General features: G+C 50.3%; 7 protein-coding genes across 7 annotated transcripts; 4 read left to right on the top strand and 3 right to left on the bottom strand.

Annotated features, from left to right (window-relative positions):
• Positions 1-178: 178 nt before the first annotated feature.
• AO090026000270 (exosome non-catalytic core subunit RRP42) lies at positions 179-1,391 on the top strand (the record flags this gene model as incomplete). The annotated part of the gene is made up of 2 exons (XM_001821700.3): positions 179-724; positions 780-1,391. 2 exons carry the CDS (start codon positions 179-181, stop codon positions 1,389-1,391), a joined length of 1,158 nt encoding a protein of 385 aa, XP_001821752.1.
• A 434-nt stretch (positions 1,392-1,825) lies between these two features.
• Positions 1,826-2,682, bottom strand: AO090026000269 (uncharacterized protein; the record flags this gene model as incomplete). The annotated part of the gene is made up of 2 exons (XM_001821699.3): positions 1,826-2,221; positions 2,305-2,682. The coding sequence occupies 2 exons, from the start codon at positions 2,680-2,682 to the stop codon at positions 1,826-1,828; spliced, it is 774 nt and encodes a 257-aa protein (XP_001821751.1).
• A 2,151-nt stretch (positions 2,683-4,833) lies between these two features.
• Positions 4,834-5,720, top strand: AO090026000267 (c-type cytochrome; the record flags this gene model as incomplete). Its single annotated transcript, XM_001821698.3, has 5 exons — positions 4,834-4,861; positions 5,234-5,265; positions 5,323-5,481; positions 5,536-5,630; positions 5,696-5,720. The coding sequence occupies 5 exons, from the start codon at positions 4,834-4,836 to the stop codon at positions 5,718-5,720; spliced, it is 339 nt and encodes a 112-aa protein (XP_001821750.1).
• A 1,592-nt stretch (positions 5,721-7,312) lies between these two features.
• On the top strand, positions 7,313-9,253 carry AO090026000266 (uncharacterized protein; the record flags this gene model as incomplete). The annotated part of the gene is made up of 2 exons (XM_023236135.1): positions 7,313-7,868; positions 7,911-9,253. The coding sequence occupies 2 exons, from the start codon at positions 7,313-7,315 to the stop codon at positions 9,251-9,253; spliced, it is 1,899 nt and encodes a 632-aa protein (XP_023090973.1).
• Positions 9,254-9,979: 726 nt separating this feature from the next.
• Positions 9,980-11,530, top strand: AO090026000265 (phenylalanine--tRNA ligase; the record flags this gene model as incomplete). Its single annotated transcript, XM_001821696.1, has 1 exon — positions 9,980-11,530. The coding sequence occupies one exon, from the start codon at positions 9,980-9,982 to the stop codon at positions 11,528-11,530; it is 1,551 nt and encodes a 516-aa protein (XP_001821748.1).
• Positions 11,531-12,701: 1,171 nt separating this feature from the next.
• grpE (mitochondrial nucleotide exchange factor MGE1) lies at positions 12,702-13,616 on the bottom strand (the record flags this gene model as incomplete). The annotated part of the gene is made up of 3 exons (XM_001821695.3): positions 12,702-12,734; positions 12,804-13,229; positions 13,332-13,616. 3 exons carry the CDS (start codon positions 13,614-13,616, stop codon positions 12,702-12,704), a joined length of 744 nt encoding a protein of 247 aa, XP_001821747.3.
• Positions 13,617-14,248: 632 nt separating this feature from the next.
• On the bottom strand, positions 14,249-15,568 carry AO090026000263 (uncharacterized protein; the record flags this gene model as incomplete). The annotated part of the gene is made up of 1 exon (XM_001821694.3): positions 14,249-15,568. One exon carries the CDS (start codon positions 15,566-15,568, stop codon positions 14,249-14,251), a length of 1,320 nt encoding a protein of 439 aa, XP_001821746.3.
• Between the last annotated feature and the right edge of the window lie 832 nt (positions 15,569-16,400).

A 16,400-nucleotide genomic window follows, 5' to 3' on the forward strand; every position in this document is an offset into this window, starting at 1 on the left:
CTGGACAGACTGGTAGCCTGGGACTGAAAATTACTCCACTCGTTCACGGCTGAACAGATCGCCGCGGAGCTATCAGATTGTGTGCCAATATCCACATAATTCAAAATCTTTCTTTTTTTCCGAACCTCAATCTTTTTTTTTTCTTTTCTTTCCTTCTTGTCTTTCGTTATCTGCTCCAATGGCGGCCCAAAGGCAGGCCTCGTCCGCCTCCCAAACCCCACATATCTCGCCTGCAGAGCTTTCTTATCTCTACACATCTCTTGCTCTTCCAGGTAGCCCAATTCGACCAGATGGACGATCGGCGACACAATTTCGGCCTTTGACAGCAGAGACCGATATCCTCCCCGGCACTAACGGTAGCGCGCGTGTCGGTTTTGCGGACGGCACCCAAGCAATCGTCGGAGTGAAGGCGGAAGTAGAAAAGACAGTGGTCTCGGCAGATGCGCTCAAACTGCCGCAACAGACTCAGGAAGAATACGTAGGGAATAATGACGGCGAGGCAAATCAAGGGTCAAGCTCTGGACATGGGTCATGGGTGCAAATGTCGATCGAGATCCCAGGGTTTCGGGATGACGATGCTTTGCCGGTTTTCTTGTCCGAGATGATGCGAGAGCCTCTGGTTGAGTCTGTATCAAGCGAGGGCTCTGGGAACGGCGAGATGACTGGTGGACTCAAGGGAAGGCTGGTAATCAACAAACGGTGGCACTGGCGATTGTATATCGATGTAAGATGCTTGTTCAATCTCAGGTGGGCGGTCGACTCTAATGCTGTTGATTTAGGTCCTTCTTCTCTCTCAACCTCAGTCCTACCCGCTTCCGCTACTCTCGTTAACGACTCATCTGGCGCTCCTGTCGACGAAGCTTCCGAAATTGAAGTCCAAAGGGGAGGAAGATCCGTTCTTCGACGATGATTGGGATGCTGCAGAATACCTATATCCACGCTCTACCTCCACAGCATCCGCTACTCCTTCCCAACAAGTTCGCCCCCCAGTAACGTTACTCGTCGTCTCTGTAGGCGAGAACATTATCTTCGATCCTGATAGAGAGGAGATTGCTGTTGCTGATACGGTTCTGGCCGTCTCTATCACTCGGGATAGCGATTCCGATAACCTGAAGCTCGTTTCCATCCGCACGATCGATCCTCCTTCCAGGTTGACGCAACCTGGTGTACCTAACTCGGAAAATGTGACTACGTTAGGTTCCACGGCTGCTGCCGAAGAAGCAGCCATTTTGAATCCATCCACGGGCGAAGAAGAGGTTCCGGGAGTTTGGAGGCCCCGTCGTGGAGGTGTAAAGAGAAGCACGGTTGCTCGCATCGTTAAACTCGTGCTCGAGAAGGGTGGTGTTGGTGAGGAGGTTCTCGAGGGTCTAGAGGGTGTTCAAGTTGGGTGAATGAATTGACGCGACAGTTCATTGTCCCGAATCCAGATGACATCGTGCCCTACCTGCGCCTTCTAGGCGTCTCCTGCCGCGTAGCCCTTGTCAGGACGGAGATAGACATACTCAGCCGGAGTATGCGCATCGCTACTGATTCGCTACAATGTAGGGCAGAAGGTCTTCTGTGCGCTTTGCGGAAATACCCTGGAAACAGAACCCCAGGCATTTTTTTACAGTGCCGAATCAGCAGCCTGCTGGCAAAGATGGATCATCACATCAAAAGACAAGAGATGTCATGTACATAATGAATAATACAATGCTAAGACAAAATCCAAAGATATGCAAAGCTAATCTACATACTATGCTCTTCAGCATTGTTTATACACCCCAGTCTCTCAATCACTTAAGCCCCCATCCACACAACCCCAGTATCAGCACAGGAGATATCTCTACCAGATACCCAACCATTTCTTAACAGGTCTCTTCTTTCCCTCCCAATCAACATATTCCCCACCTCCTTGCTTCGTCTCCGCGTCGGCAGCTATCGGAGACTGATCATCAACCACCTCAGTCTCAGTCTTGCCCTGCTCTTCAGCCGGCTCCTCCAGCCCATGAGCAACCCGGTACTGCCGTCTCTTCTCCGCATCCTCGATCCGCTGATGCCGCTTCTCCCTCGTCTGCACGGAGGTATGCTGCACATGCATGCGGAAAACAGACAACGCCTGAGAAACGGTATCAACGGGGTGCCAAAGAAGATCCGACCAAGACGGAAGCAAGTGCGCAAACGGCGACGAGCGCTTAAAGTTCGTAGTGAAAGTAAACGTAGCCAAAGTCGTAAGTACGCTCTAAACAACCAGACCCAGTTAGCACCAGGACAAGTATTAAACCACCACAACAACCCCCATAACCTAGAAGAAAAGAAACTCACCATAGCAATCCAGATATGAATCCACCGATTCGTCAAAAACTTATACATAACCGTGCCCTCCGGCGGGAACATATTCGGATACTGCTTGCGGTTCTGCTCCTCCCTCTCTTTCTCCGTGAGCTTGGGACCGTAGTTCACCGGCTCTCGACCGACGACTCTTCCATTGCGCGTTTGCACGACCCTGCGCGCGGGGTGCGATGGCGGCCGGAATTTGTCGGGCTGTTCTAGGACTCGCGGCTTGCTGTTGTCTGATGCGCAGCGGCGGGTCGTGGTCCTGATGCGGTGGTGGGTTGCGTTTGCGCGTGAGAGGGATTGGAAGGCTCGCGTCGACGGGATCCCCCGTGGCAGGAGGAATTGTGGGATTGTGGCCGGGGCCATTGCTGTGCGTGTTGTTGGGGGGGATATGTTGGAGGTGGAGTTGATGGCTTTGCGGAGTTGGAACTTTTTTCCCGCTGGTTGATACTGGTGTGTTGATCACGTGACTTATGAGTATATATGGACTTGTTGTTTGATGGAATTTGAACCTTGGATTTCTAGCTCTCTCTTTTGATATTACTCTTCTAGAAGTATTATTGAGACATACACTGCGGTATATGGATTTGGAGGTATTGCAAAGCAGGCGTGCTGTGTTACCTATGCAGTCGACCGCATGTCATCAAACAAGCCATGCCTCCATACTCGACACCTATTGTCCACTCGCGAACCACTTATTTATGTTATACATTGAACGCTTGACTTCACAGATAGCCAACTATTACAGATCCTATTGATTTCAGGGCCTGAAGTTCCACAAATGCATACAACAAGGATTGTAAGGTGTTGATCATATTGCTCATGGTAAGGAACTAAAAAATCTAACCCTACTCAATAGATGTCTCAACTCGATAGGCAAATATCGCCAAAGAGCTTAGATATTTCATTTACTCTCAGTGATGGAATAAGTTAGCATATCACTTTCTTTCCAAAGATCTCACTATACTATGTATGTTGCGGAGAAGCACCTTGTCAGTTCCTCGGCTAGGGCTCTCAATGTCATGCGCGACGATCAGTAGTTCGGCGGAACATGTTAGGCTAACTGTAATTACAGCCTGGGCCTGTTTCAGTAGTCTTCGTATCATTTGAAGTTAACTGGCAATACAGGGCCCGAAGTTCTAGAACACCTTACTTGCTCTCATGGAGGGGAGAGAATGCAGTTATTTGTCATTCTGTCTGGCATGTTTCAGGCATTTATCTGGTAAGCCACTATAACTGACAGGAAACACTAGATTCAACCGGCCATGCTTTTCCTATCGAGCTGCATTTACATGCGCTGCCTTGCAGTCAGTAGCTAAAATTCCACGTACGATGGACAAGATGGTGTATGTGTAGGATCTCAAAGCGGATGTTCTCCTCGTTCTATGGAGCCCAATTCCGCATTGCAGCTGTCAAGTGAGGCGGCGAAAGTGTATCTTCTAAGTAGTGCCAAAATCAGAGAGCTTGATGCGAGGGTTCATCATCTCAGAATATTACCACTACTAGGGGGAATACAGACGGAAACAGGAATATTTGAACTATAGATGCACCTAGAAGGGTCCTAGACTATATAGCTGAAGGTGAGGGAGGTAGGAAAATGCAAATGATTTAGAAGTCTATACGAGATTCCTCAGAGCATCTAGTAGTAGCAACTGGACTAGTACTATGCTTGCGCAGATGTCCTAGAGAGACGACCAAAGAGTTGGGCCAAGGGATTATTTCACCCCAGGCGACCGTCCAGGAAGAGAATATCGTAAGCTCCACGTCTGGACAAGGTATAGGTAGTTATTGAATACTCTCGTCTTAGGTAAAGCGCGGATATAACTGCCCTGCCTCAGGCTGTGCACTCAATCCGGACCAAAGGCGGCGGCCGGAACACACAGACCAGTCAACGAGAATTCTGCCCGTTGGGGGACGAATGGCAAGGCAGGCATTTCCAAAGACCGGGTCCATCCATTTCCACTCCGGCCCAGTTCTCCCCGTAATCTTTTGTTGGGTCAAACACCGTCGAGATATGAGATCATACCTATGTAAACCCGGCTTCTGCGAAATGACCATGACTGACGCTCATCTCAGTAGTACCGGAAAAACAAGATGTATTAGAGTGTTGATTACAGTACCAGACAGCTTCGATTCGCGGGCAATGTAAGTATACGTAACGTGGTGCATCTTTTGTAGCGGTATGAGATGTTCTTTCTTCCCCCATAAAAATGCAAGAACCAAGGAAACAAAAATAGGTGCTGAAAAAAGACACCGGTTGTTTCCCTTGTCCCGAGAGAGCCCGTTGAGTGCTGAATCATCCGGCCGTTGATTGGCTGAGGCTCGAATCACGGGAGGCCTCGGGGGCGAAGACGGCGCTTTGTACAAATTGCTGCGATCGCAAGTTTTTCTTCCTGCCAGTTTTTTTTTTTCTCCCTTCAATTGACTTCCTCAATTCGCTTTTGGGATACCCTCTTTTTGTATACTATCCTTTTTTAAACCTTTTCAGTCTTTTAGACTTTACTACACACATTCACAATGGGCAAGGACGCTGGTTTTGCTCCTGGTAAGCTACCTCCCTGGCTGGCTGTTTCCCCGTTGTTCGTCAAGCGCGTCCCATCCTGTCATTCACTGCTGGTGCCCAAACAAACACGAATTGGTTCCTGGGATTCAGCGATGGCTACTGCGGAGTAGCACAATTTCCCAAGCAGCTCTATATTCCATGTTGTCCAGACATTGAACAGTCTGCGACGTTTGTCTTTGCACCCAATTCATTGAAGAACAACCTATCTATGAATGCGCCCCCGATACCCAATTATCCAGAGCAGCATGACCAGCTTTGACACTTTCTGTCTTCTTACTACCATCGACATGCGCGAGGCCGAACTGGAGGCCGCAGAGAAAGCGAAGCAGACGGCTAACATCCTTATTCCTCTAGGTGACTCTGCCAAGGGTGCCAAGCTCTTCCAGGTAAGATGACATCTATTCTCAACAGAATCGCAGCGCAGTGGCTAATATTATCCGTAGACTCGCTGCGCTCAGTGCCACACTGTCGAGAAGGACGGTGCCAACAAGGTCGGCCCCAAGCTCCACGGTCTCTTTGGCCGTCAGACCGGTTCCGTTGATGGCTATGCCTACACCGATGCCAACAAGCAGGCCGGTGTCACTTGGGATGAGAACACTCTGGTATGCACTGCTCTTCGTGCCACTGTGAATCATGAGTTGACTAATTCCATCTAGTACTCCTACCTCGAGAACCCCAAGAAGTACATCCCCGGTACCAAGATGGCCTTCGGTGGTCTCAAGAAGGCTAAGGAGAGGAACGACCTCATCACGTATGTTTACTGGTTATACCTAACTGTTGAAACAGCCTTTCCGCTAACTGTTCATGCTCCACCAGTTACCTCAAGGAGAGCACTGCTTAAATGCTCCATTTTACGTGAATAAAATACTTTCTCCTTCCCAGTTCAAGCGGCTTGTCGCATCGGATCTGATACGTCCCCAGACCCTCGGCAGTTTGACGGACAGGGCATGTAATATTACTCAATACCTTGTTTACTTGCAATAGATGTGATTTTTCCTTTGTGCGCAGGATTTGCGGGTTTCATAGAGATGTGTTTCCTTCACGACCTTGTCTATGTCGGCCCATAACCTTATCACATTTCCCTCTCGATGGTCATGTTTTTCAGCTCTGTGTATCATGGTTAAGTTTCAGGCCGTAAGGCTGTAATGAATAAAGATATCTCCTCTCATGACGACATTCTTCACTGCCACGCTCTTGTTTTGACTAACCGCAGATACCCGTTGAGTTCCTGTGATACCACCACGTGCGTCACTGGTTCGTCACGTGGATTCATGGAAATCCCGATTCGGGCGCTTTGGGTTGGGCTTTATTCCCGAGTTTGTTCGACGCTCACTTGCCGGTCTTTGGCTTGACCCGACTCGAACGAGAAACCCCTCCACAGGGTTCTTACGGTGTGAAGATGATTTCTACCTAGGAGCTATCATGGCCCACTCGGATGAGTTCTGTCCTATCGTCCTCAGCCAACAGTGGGAGAGTTATGGCAAACTGGCGGCCGATCCCTACCGGCCGTGGATGTTATTGGACCGGCAGATTGGATGGATTTCTCGAGGGAACATCGCAACCAGTGCTTCAGTGACTAACCACGACGATATCTTACCACTAGTCCAGAGCAAACCTACCAGAGGATACCTATCCCCAAGGACAGGACAGTAACTACGATGGACCTGTACGGAACAGTACGGGTCTGGAACTCTTTGGCACATGACCCCTTGGATTACCCACCGCCATTGGCCCAGCCACCACCTGCGCCCCTCTCTTGCTTTCCCGATAAAACAACTCAAACCCCAAAGAGCGATGCGAGGGGGGGTATCGCTGGTTCATTCTCTCTTGGTACCTGGACACGAAATAGAAAGGAACACGAACCTCATTCCTTTGTGAACTTGAATGAATACTCGCAGAACACTTAATGATATATTGTTGTTGGTTGATTCCAAGTCGTTGAACTAACGGCATTTACAGCGGACTGCTGATCACTGTGCCACAACGTTTCTAATGCAAGCGCCTCTGTAACTGCTGCAAGTACTCCGTATCTACTACCTACCCCGGGAAAGCGAGCGTGACTTGTCGCAACCCAGTTAGTCGGCCGCTCCGTCCTCAGGCATCAAGGCCTCGCCCGCTGGCATCTGCTCCCTTTCGCATTCCCATGTCTTGCGTCTGCCCATTCCAGTACCTTCGTTCTGACCTGCAGACTACTCTTCGTTACTTGTCTTTCCCTACCTACCACTTATTTACTTTCTCCCCACCTCTTATCGCGACAGCGCATAAGGCCCATCCCACCTCGTCTTAGTGCGCTTGCGACTAACCCCTCCACAAGCTACCACCTTACCGCGACAATCTAGGAACTGCTTCGTTCACTCAAGTCGTCGCTTCAGCGTCGCAACGATTGAAGTGGCTTTGATAACGTCGTATAGGTTGTGCGCAACGCCATCCACCATGTTGGATGAGCTAGATAACGTGTTTGACGAGCATCCCTCATTGGATGCGTCACTCGAGGACTTTGAGAACCCAAGTAATGCGCACCGTTCTCCGGTGTTTGGTCTACCATCGCAACGTTCAGGATTTCGGTCAGAGGAATCCGACGTGGAGGAAGATGACATGACTCCTAACGGGGAGCGCTGGTCACCCCCAGGGTTTCGGAGGTATGACTACGTCCAAGGCAGTGGATGGTACCGACATCAGCCCTATTTGCGCAAGGTCGATCAGGATCGATTAGGACTAAAGCCCACTGTGGGGCTAAGTCCATCACAATCGCGAGAACCTAGTCCGCAGTACGAAGATGCTCTCGAGGACCCCATGACTGGTAAAAGGAGCAATTCTACTGATACAGGGGACCTTACGATTGCTGCCAACATTCCACTGCCGATAGACGCAGACTCACCGCACAAGGCTCGGTCACCTAGCCCACGCCGAGCGCCGGAGACCAGCCCCGCCCCGGAAGGACTGGAGTTTGGCTCGGAGAATAATCTAAGCAATTGTAGGCTTTATCTCGGTTTGAACCCTGTCCAGCATGCTGGCGCGGGATACTAACGAGTGGGCCTTCCTCAAGATATCCGGTTCGCTGTGCGCGCAGAAGTTCAGCAGCGCGAACCCTTTGTCGCACTCTTTAATTACTTGCGATCCAAATTCGACAAGATCACTAGCTCCAAATCCAACACCACCATTTCCATTCTGGTAGCCCTACTATCCATAGCATTCATGCGCGCCTTGTTCTTACCCAGTGTACCGCAAGCAATTCCCGACTTGGTGAAACTGTCGGGCTTTGCGCGGTCTTTTGAGCCTCTGATATACTATTCAGAGAATGGCGTACAACAGATAGGGACACTGCAGGAGACAGGTGTTGCTGTCTGGGATCTGAGTGAGTCTGTTCGCGGTACCAATATGACCAGTGCGCCGATCATAGTGCGCCAGCTCGATGAGCTGTCCGAGTCCCTGAAGTCGCTGTCGTTGGAGTTGACGCGCTTTTTCGCCAATGTGGACTCGGACGTCGACTCAATCTTGCTCGTCATGGATTGGGCCAAACGGGAGCTGGAGACATTGTCGTCCCAACCGCCCAGCACGCTACCTTCTATCATGCTTGACAATTTGCACGACCTTTTGGCGCGACTCGGCACGCTAGAGCGCGTCACCGTCCCGGATGGGGATAGTGTTGGTGGCGAGCTAAACACTCCGACCACCTTTGGCCACGTTGTAACTGCGTTGTTCGGTCAGACATCGGCCCAGCGTACGCGTTCTACACTCACGCGGACCTTCACTGAGTTCCTGTCGGTACTTGAGGAGTCCATCAACAGTGAGCTGACACACTCAACCGCTCTTTTCGCGCTGTTTGAATCTATTGATCGCCAGTTTCTCAATATTCAACGCACGGTTGTCCGTGAGTCAGATGCCCAAGAGCGTGCTGAAGGTGAAATGCTCAGTTCCTTATGGACCCGTGTTCTTGGGCCCGACGCAGCCGTTGTGCGGAAGTATGAGAAGAACAAGAGGCTACTCGCTAATGTCCGTAGCCGGACGGTCGCCAACAAACATCTCCTCATGGATCACCGCGGCCGGCTGCTTACTCTTAAGGTCAACCTGGAAACTCTACGACGAAAGCTTGTCAGTCCACTCGTTCGACGCAATGATTCGGTGAGCTTCGCTGGTGCTATTGATTCAAGTGGTGGTCGGAGTAATGGTCGGATGCTAGGGCCGGTCGAGGCTGTAATTGAAGGCCAGATTCGTGGATTAGAGGGCAGCTATGATTACCTTCGATCTGTCCGGGAGAAGCAAAAGGCCAAGTTAATGGAGATGGTGTATGGATCAGGACGAAAGCTACCGACCCACTCTATGCTTGCCGACGGATCAGATAACTCAGAGTCAGATACCATCGAAGGGATTTGACCATGGAGCCGAGATCTTCTATACGTCGCAGCATTCCTTCTTATCACTATCCGCATTAGCCTGGCTTTCCTTCTCTCACATATTTCACATTGTATTTCATGGCGTTAGTCCGTCTCCACACTCATTCGGGATTGGCGTCACGGGTTACTACTCATCCTCGGTCTGGTCTGGGCTGCTCTGGTCTGCTTGAGCGTCTCAACTGTTGGGTCTTTGGTGCCTGGCGTCTACAACTGCGGTACTAGGTCATCGCTTCTCTCATTTCTTTCTATGCATTGACTGGCGAAAGCGAGGCAAAAGCGATAGACGCGTTGGTTGACCATTTCTGTGCTTTCTATCACTGCTTTTTTTTTTTTTTTTCTTTTTCGGAACGTTAACTGAGAATGGGTGTTTTTTGCGGGAGTTCGTTGATCTAATCCTTGTTTATATTCTAGTTTTAGGATTGGTGGATGACTGGAAGGCATTTCGTGGTGTATGGGCTTGTCATTAATCCTCAAATCAAGTCAATTCTCCTTTTCTGGCTCGTCTCGAGATGCGTAACCATTTTAAATACGAGTAGGCACAAATTGAAGTGTATTGACATGGACTGTGTATGCACAGTCCCGTCGGCGACTAATTTCCCCGACCCGGAATGTTTTGTATTGATTCCGCATCGAAGACATCCAATTCACCTGCCTCCACCCCGTTAATTGATTCCACCGCTCTATTCGGGGTAAAATCGGTATCGACATGCGCCTCCTGGCCACAGGCAGGGCGCTGCGCGCCACCAGCAGCAGATGGGCAATTGGTAGGAACGTGCGCATTCCGTTCACGCATGTCTCGCACATCTCGGACCCTCTCCGCAGAACCTGGAGCTCAACAACAGCTCTCAGAACCCAAGAATCTACGAACTCGGATCAGACGCCGGATCCTCGGATCTCCATAAAGAAGCCATCTTTAACAATTGAAGATAAATCTTACCCCACAGACCAATGGACCAACACTCCCGATACCATCCTCTCCCACGTCGGAAGACGACTCTACCTCGACGAGAACCACCCTCTCGCTATCACCCGGAAGCTCATTGAAAGTCAGTTCCCGGGTCCCGTCTACGGAAACTACCACGAGAAGAGTCCCGTTGTTACGACTGCGCAGAACTTCGATGTCCTCGGTTTTCCGCTGGACCATCCTGGTCGTAGCCGCACGGATACCTACTATGTCAATGAGAAGACCGTGTTGAGAACACATACTAGCGCGCACCAGCAAGCATACTTTCAACAAATCAATCGGAACGAGAAATCGCGTCCCGAAGAGGTTGGATACACCGTTGTCGCGGACGTCTATCGCCGAGATGCTATCGACCGCAGCCACTACCCCGTTTTCCATCAAATGGAGGGCGCCATGTTGTGGAAGCGGCCCGACATTGAGCCATTAAAGGCTGCGAAGGAAACCGCCGCCGGGATCACGGACGATCTCAACCGCATCCCGACTCACGACGTCGCCGTCGAAGACCCCAACCCCACCATTCATGCAGAACGCAACCCACTCCAGGCAGAGCACCACAGCGCGGAGGAAGTCGAAGCCATCGCGGCGCACCTCAAACGCTCCCTCGAGCGAATGGTGATCAAGATCTTCACCGAAGCCAGCAAAGCCGCCGCCGCCGCCAACGGCAACGACTCTACCGAACAGGAACCGCTGAAGGTTCGCTGGGTAGAGGCCTACTTCCCCTTCACCAGTCCGTCCTGGGAACTCGAAGTCTTCTGGCAAGGCGACTGGCTCGAGATCCTAGGCTGCGGTGTCATCAAGCAAGAGCTGCTGATCAACTCCGACGTGCCCAATCGCATCGGATGGGCCTTCGGTCTCGGCCTCGAGCGCATCGCCATGCTCCTCTTCAACATCCCGGACATCCGACTCTTCTGGTCCCGCGATGAGCGCTTCCTCTCCCAGTTCAAGGCCGGCCATATCTCCCGCTTCGAGCCCTTCTCCAAACACCCCGCCTGCTACAAGGATGTCGCATTCTGGCTTCCTTCTGCGGCCGCTAGCGGCGGTAGCGCTGCCGGCGGCGCCGTGCCAGTCCATGAGAACGATATCATGGAGATCGTCCGCGGTGTCGGAGGCGATCTGGTCGAAGACGTCCGACTTATTGATGAATTCACGCACCCGAAGACAGGCAAAAAGAGCATGTGCTACCGGATCAATTACCGCAGTCTGGAGCGCACCTTGACGAACGAAGAGACTAATGATCTCCATAATCAGGTGAGGGAGAAGCTTGTTGGCTTGCTGGGCGTTCAATTGAGGTAATCGATTTAATCGGCATGTGTGTCATGTGGTATGGATCCTTGTATAATATCCCACGGTTAATTTGATGTTTGGTCCTCGGTGTATCTTTATCTGTACAGTATTTCGAAAATAAAAATTTTATCTCGACTTCCAAGGTTGGTGTTAGATTGTTGCCTACTTGGGTTAAATGGTGGACTGTAGGTGTGTTAGACATATTCTTGTAGAGCTGTAGGATAATTTCAATCGAGCAGTTGGACTGCCCTAACTCGTGTGGCTTGAATGTATGATATACTTGTACGTGCCTTGTAATAGATTGCGTTGAAGACTAGACATGCGATCATTTTAGCTTGATACAGATCAAAAGATAAAAGAAAGAACCGCGTCTAGTTTCAGAGATACTCCTTGGGTATATATGTATGATCGATGCGAATAGAGTATACAAGCACCAATGTGTATAAATCACCTTTGTATAAAGATATGGCAGATCATCCGCAATACGGACCCAAAGAGAAAAGCGTTGAATTAATGTTGTGCTTTTTATCGCCGCCGCCGAGGAATCGGGGAGATACCTAGTACTCATGCCCATAGCTCATATCCGAGGTCTACAACACCGCCTAAATCTACCCAAGAACGAAGGAAAAGGAAAATAGACCGAAGCGTAGTAATGACCGATCCAGTCAATCATCTATTAATGTAGATCATCATGACCCGTTACCGAAACAACCCAGCCCAACGGACAAGCAAGGAAACGAAAGGAAAACTCAGGATCCAATGCCGTGCAAGTAGCTCATATCCAAGAAATTGCCAATTAGACCACCGTTTTTTGTAGGATGACAAGACCGGATCATTGCATGTATTATACAGGTATAATGTGATATAGTGAAAGGTGAGAGGTGAGTTTCAAACGCCTGACATGAACACGAAAAAAAAAAAAAAAAAAAAACGAAAACAAAAGAACCACGAAAGGAGGGCAGACCGTAAGCCTTCCGATCGTATGCAAACAAAATAGCGGGTGTATCATACACATGCATTCATAGAGAAAAGACGTGGTATCACGGTTGGGATTACCGTAATCGGTTATTCCTCGTCATGATGGAAGGTATTTCTGGTATATTATACAGGTAGAATAAGAGAGATGGCAAAGTTGCGTCTAGGGGAGATTGAAGTCGAGGTGCGTGTATGGGTGATTGATTTAGTCGTTCTTGACAACGCCGACCTTGGCAGCCTGTAAAGGTGTCTCGTTAATATCGTGAACCAATGGACGTTCCTATGACAGGGCGGGGGTTGTGCTTACTCTCAAGACACGTCCGTTCAGCCTGAAGCCCTTGCTCTGAGTGTACATGATATCACCGTTCTCCTTGCCTTCAGCCTTGGCCATGAAGGTAGCCTCGTGCATATTGGGGTCGAACTTCTGGGTCTTGCCGTCTTCAGCAGGCTCGCTGGGATCGAACCTCTCTAGACCGTGTTTCTTGAGGGCGTTCATCAAGACGTTCTGGGTCATCTTCAGGCCGGAGACGAGATCCCTAATGTCCTTATGTTCAGGCTCGTTGGAGTTGAGCTTGGCCTCGGGCACAGCCAGAAGGGCACGGTCGAAGTTGTCAATGCTCTCAAGAAGATCAACGGCAAAACGCTGGATAGCAAAGTTGCGCGCGTTGTCCATATCACGCTTGGTGCGCTCCTGGAGGTTGAGAAAATCTGCGACGGAGCGGACATACTTGTCCTGTTGCGTGGCGAGTTAGCGGAGGTGTCAAAATTAGTTGTACATGTATACATATATGCATATGAAATGATAAAGACATGAGAAGCATCACTGATAGTTTACCTTCAAATCAACAACCTCCTTCTCCTTCTTTTCAAGCTCCTTGCGGACGGCATCCTCGGTGTTCTGGGACTCCGATTCAGCATTCTCGTTCTTCTCCTGCTTGTCCTCCTCGGCCTTGTTCTCTGTGGAGTAGTTGCGCAAGCCAGGCAAAGGAGCAAGTGGACGGAGGGATTGCGGCTGGAATTGTGACGTGCGGCGGAGCGCCAATGGTGCTGAAGACGTCGATCGGACGGAGAGGAGAGAGCGGGCGGCTTGAGCCTGTCTGAGGATGGTGCGTTGGAACATTGTGAAGGGGTAATTTAAGGGAAAAGTGAGCAATTGCAGGAGAAGGAAAGATATGGAGCTTTTGTGCTGGGAGGATGGGAGAGTCAGCGATATCGCTAGAAAAACAGATATTTCGGCATAAATCACCTGACCGCCTTGGCTGGTTGGGAGGAAAATCCTCGGGCCGATGCACCTCTTGTCGTCTCCCTATGCGGAGTTGCTATGTGGTAATCGATATTGTAATAGAAATGCTGGACAGGTACCCTAGGCTACATTATAACCGTTGCCTTATTGTTGCCAAGTGAGGCAAGTGAGTCGTCATGGTGACATGTAGTCACAAATCTAGGAAGCAGACCGTTCGGATAGACGGGACTACAACTCCGCGGATTCTATAGGTGTAATTGATGAGTGCTTCAGACTACGAAGTGTTCTTTGAAACGTCCATGTGAAATGTTCTGTCATCTATCTACTGGCCAAAGGCTGAATAGGTAGAGAAATGAATTGGGGCGAAAAGAGACGAGTGATTCATAGTCAGACATCAAAAACAAGAAGGTATATAATGAAAAGTGGACGAATTATTATCAGAAAATGATTAGTCAGGACGGCGTGAATGTGAAAGGTATATACATAAACAGCTCCCCTCTCAATCCTCGTTAGAAAGCCAAGCCGACCGCGGATCGACGATACGTCGTGTAGTAATTGTGATCGAATTCATCATATCCGTTCTGCGGATGCTGATGCTGTTGCTGACCTTCAAAGATAGTTGGATAGATGTCGGGCTCATCAGCGTGTTTAGGTATATAGGGACGAGAAAAGGACATGGGCACATCCAACTCCTTTTCCAGACGGGAATCAATGTGGGGTGGAGGAGCTGGGGCGGCTGCTGTAGTGTTGCTGGATAAAGATGGGGTAGTCTTGAAGCCGCCTGTTAGGCTGGTCAGACTGGAGGTGATAGTAGATCCACTGAGGGTTCGGGAGCGGATGCGGAAGGGGTTTTTGTCGGTGAAAGTGGACTTCCAAGGGGATACGGATGAAGAGAAGGGGGAGGTCTTGTTGCTTGACTGGAAGAGCCATTGGGTGACGCGGCCGGATCGGGTGGGTGTTGTTGTTGCTGAGTTAGGGTTACGATTCTCGGAAGGAGTGGTGGGTGGTCGGGTGTCGGTTGGTGTTGTCGGAGGTCGTTGGGTGGTGCCTGATGAAGGAGAATCTTCCACCGGGATAGGGGGTAATGGCCTGTCCTGCAGGTTGGTGCTGGTGTTGGTAGGAGTCCTAGAGGGTATAGTGACTCTGCTTGCTTGTGGTTCTTTGGGAGGCTCCGGCTTCGACACTACCAGTCCGCAACCATTGGCTGAGTCCAGCCTAGTGTAACCAGAATGGTGTTGACTTGCAGTCAGATCATTATCTGCGGGTGAACGAGTAGAGAAGTGAGGGACTAAGGGGTTACTGGAAGTAACCTTTTTATCTATGAGCTGTTCCATAGTAGCTAAAGAGGATCGCCGGGATCCAGAGCCGACAGGCTTTCGCACTAATTGAAAGGAAGAAGAAGGTCTGTGGGATTTGGCGCGGGATAAACGGGAGATATCAGCAGATGTTCTCAGAGTGCGCGGAGGCCGTGTAAGTACTGGGCATTCTTCTTCTACTTGAAATGTATCAAACTCAGGAAGATCTGGCAGTCCGTTGCCGGAGGCCTCGAAGCTCAGCTCAAGGGGTCGAAATTGTCGAAATTGTCCAGGAGGAAGGAGGATAAAACTATCAGGATGGAATCCCCCGGGAGAAGTTGCGAAACTGGAAACTGTCCTAAATTCCGAGGGCCCACTGATTCGTAAAGGTGCAGTTGACCTTCTCTTAAAAGCAAGACTCGCTCGTTTGGACCTTTGCAATGACAGCCTACTATCCAGCTCCAGTGATGGAGTAGACGATGTCCAGGCTGGCGGACTTGACCTGGGGAGAGTACTGTCGACGGCGAGCTTCATCGGGGGAACGAGATGAGGCTGCGTATGACATACTTTCATCTCTCGCTCGACTCCTAAGAGAAGGGGAGGCTCAGCGACTTCCTTTAGCTTCGCGGGAGACGATGTGATAAGCAGGTATACTAGGTATACATACCCTTTCGCTTCAGAGACTGTTGGTGGTGGAAGCTTTCGTCATCGCCCCTAGAGCCCGGGCAGAAGAACAAGCAGGACGAGATCCAGCCAGCGCATACCGATCCTGCTTGTTCAATTGCCCGCTTCATGGCTGCCAGCACTTCCAAGCCGTTGGTCCATCATCTAGTGGGGTCCCAACCGTACGGAAAGAAAGAGAAGGGGAAGAATCAGATGCAGGAGGGAAAGGCAGGGCACATCGGGCAAAAAGCCCCAAGTAAAAAGGGACCCCAAACGGGTGGACAACAATCAGCTCATAGGTGGCTGGCATAAAGCAGCACTGAAACCCTTGTGACCAACCCCGCGGTAGTAAGAATATGGGCCAGAAGCGAATCGGATTTGGTCTGTCCCTTTGTGCTTATGCATTGTGGGCGACGGTCAAAGTATGATGAGTTGGTTTGATAAGACCAAAAGAAACGAGACAAAGAAGTACCAGACCAAACGGATAGTCTCCTGACTCGTCACGTTGCCTTGATTGGTTCCCTCCTCGACAACGTGTCTGAAGCGGTCGATCTGCGGCGTGCTGACCTGCATGTGATTTGTTGGTTATCACGCCGCTAAACTATTGGCTTCCCTGAGGCACCCAAAGTGGGCGCCTAAGGACGCACTGCCATTTGCCCCCATCGAGCTTTTGCATTAAAGGTGCATCTGTCGAAACACGTTT

The sequence above is a fragment of the Aspergillus oryzae genome, chromosome 3 (assembly GCF_000184455.2).
Source record: "Aspergillus oryzae RIB40 DNA, chromosome 3".
Classification (NCBI taxonomy): Eukaryota; Fungi; Ascomycota; class Eurotiomycetes; order Eurotiales; family Aspergillaceae; genus Aspergillus; species Aspergillus oryzae.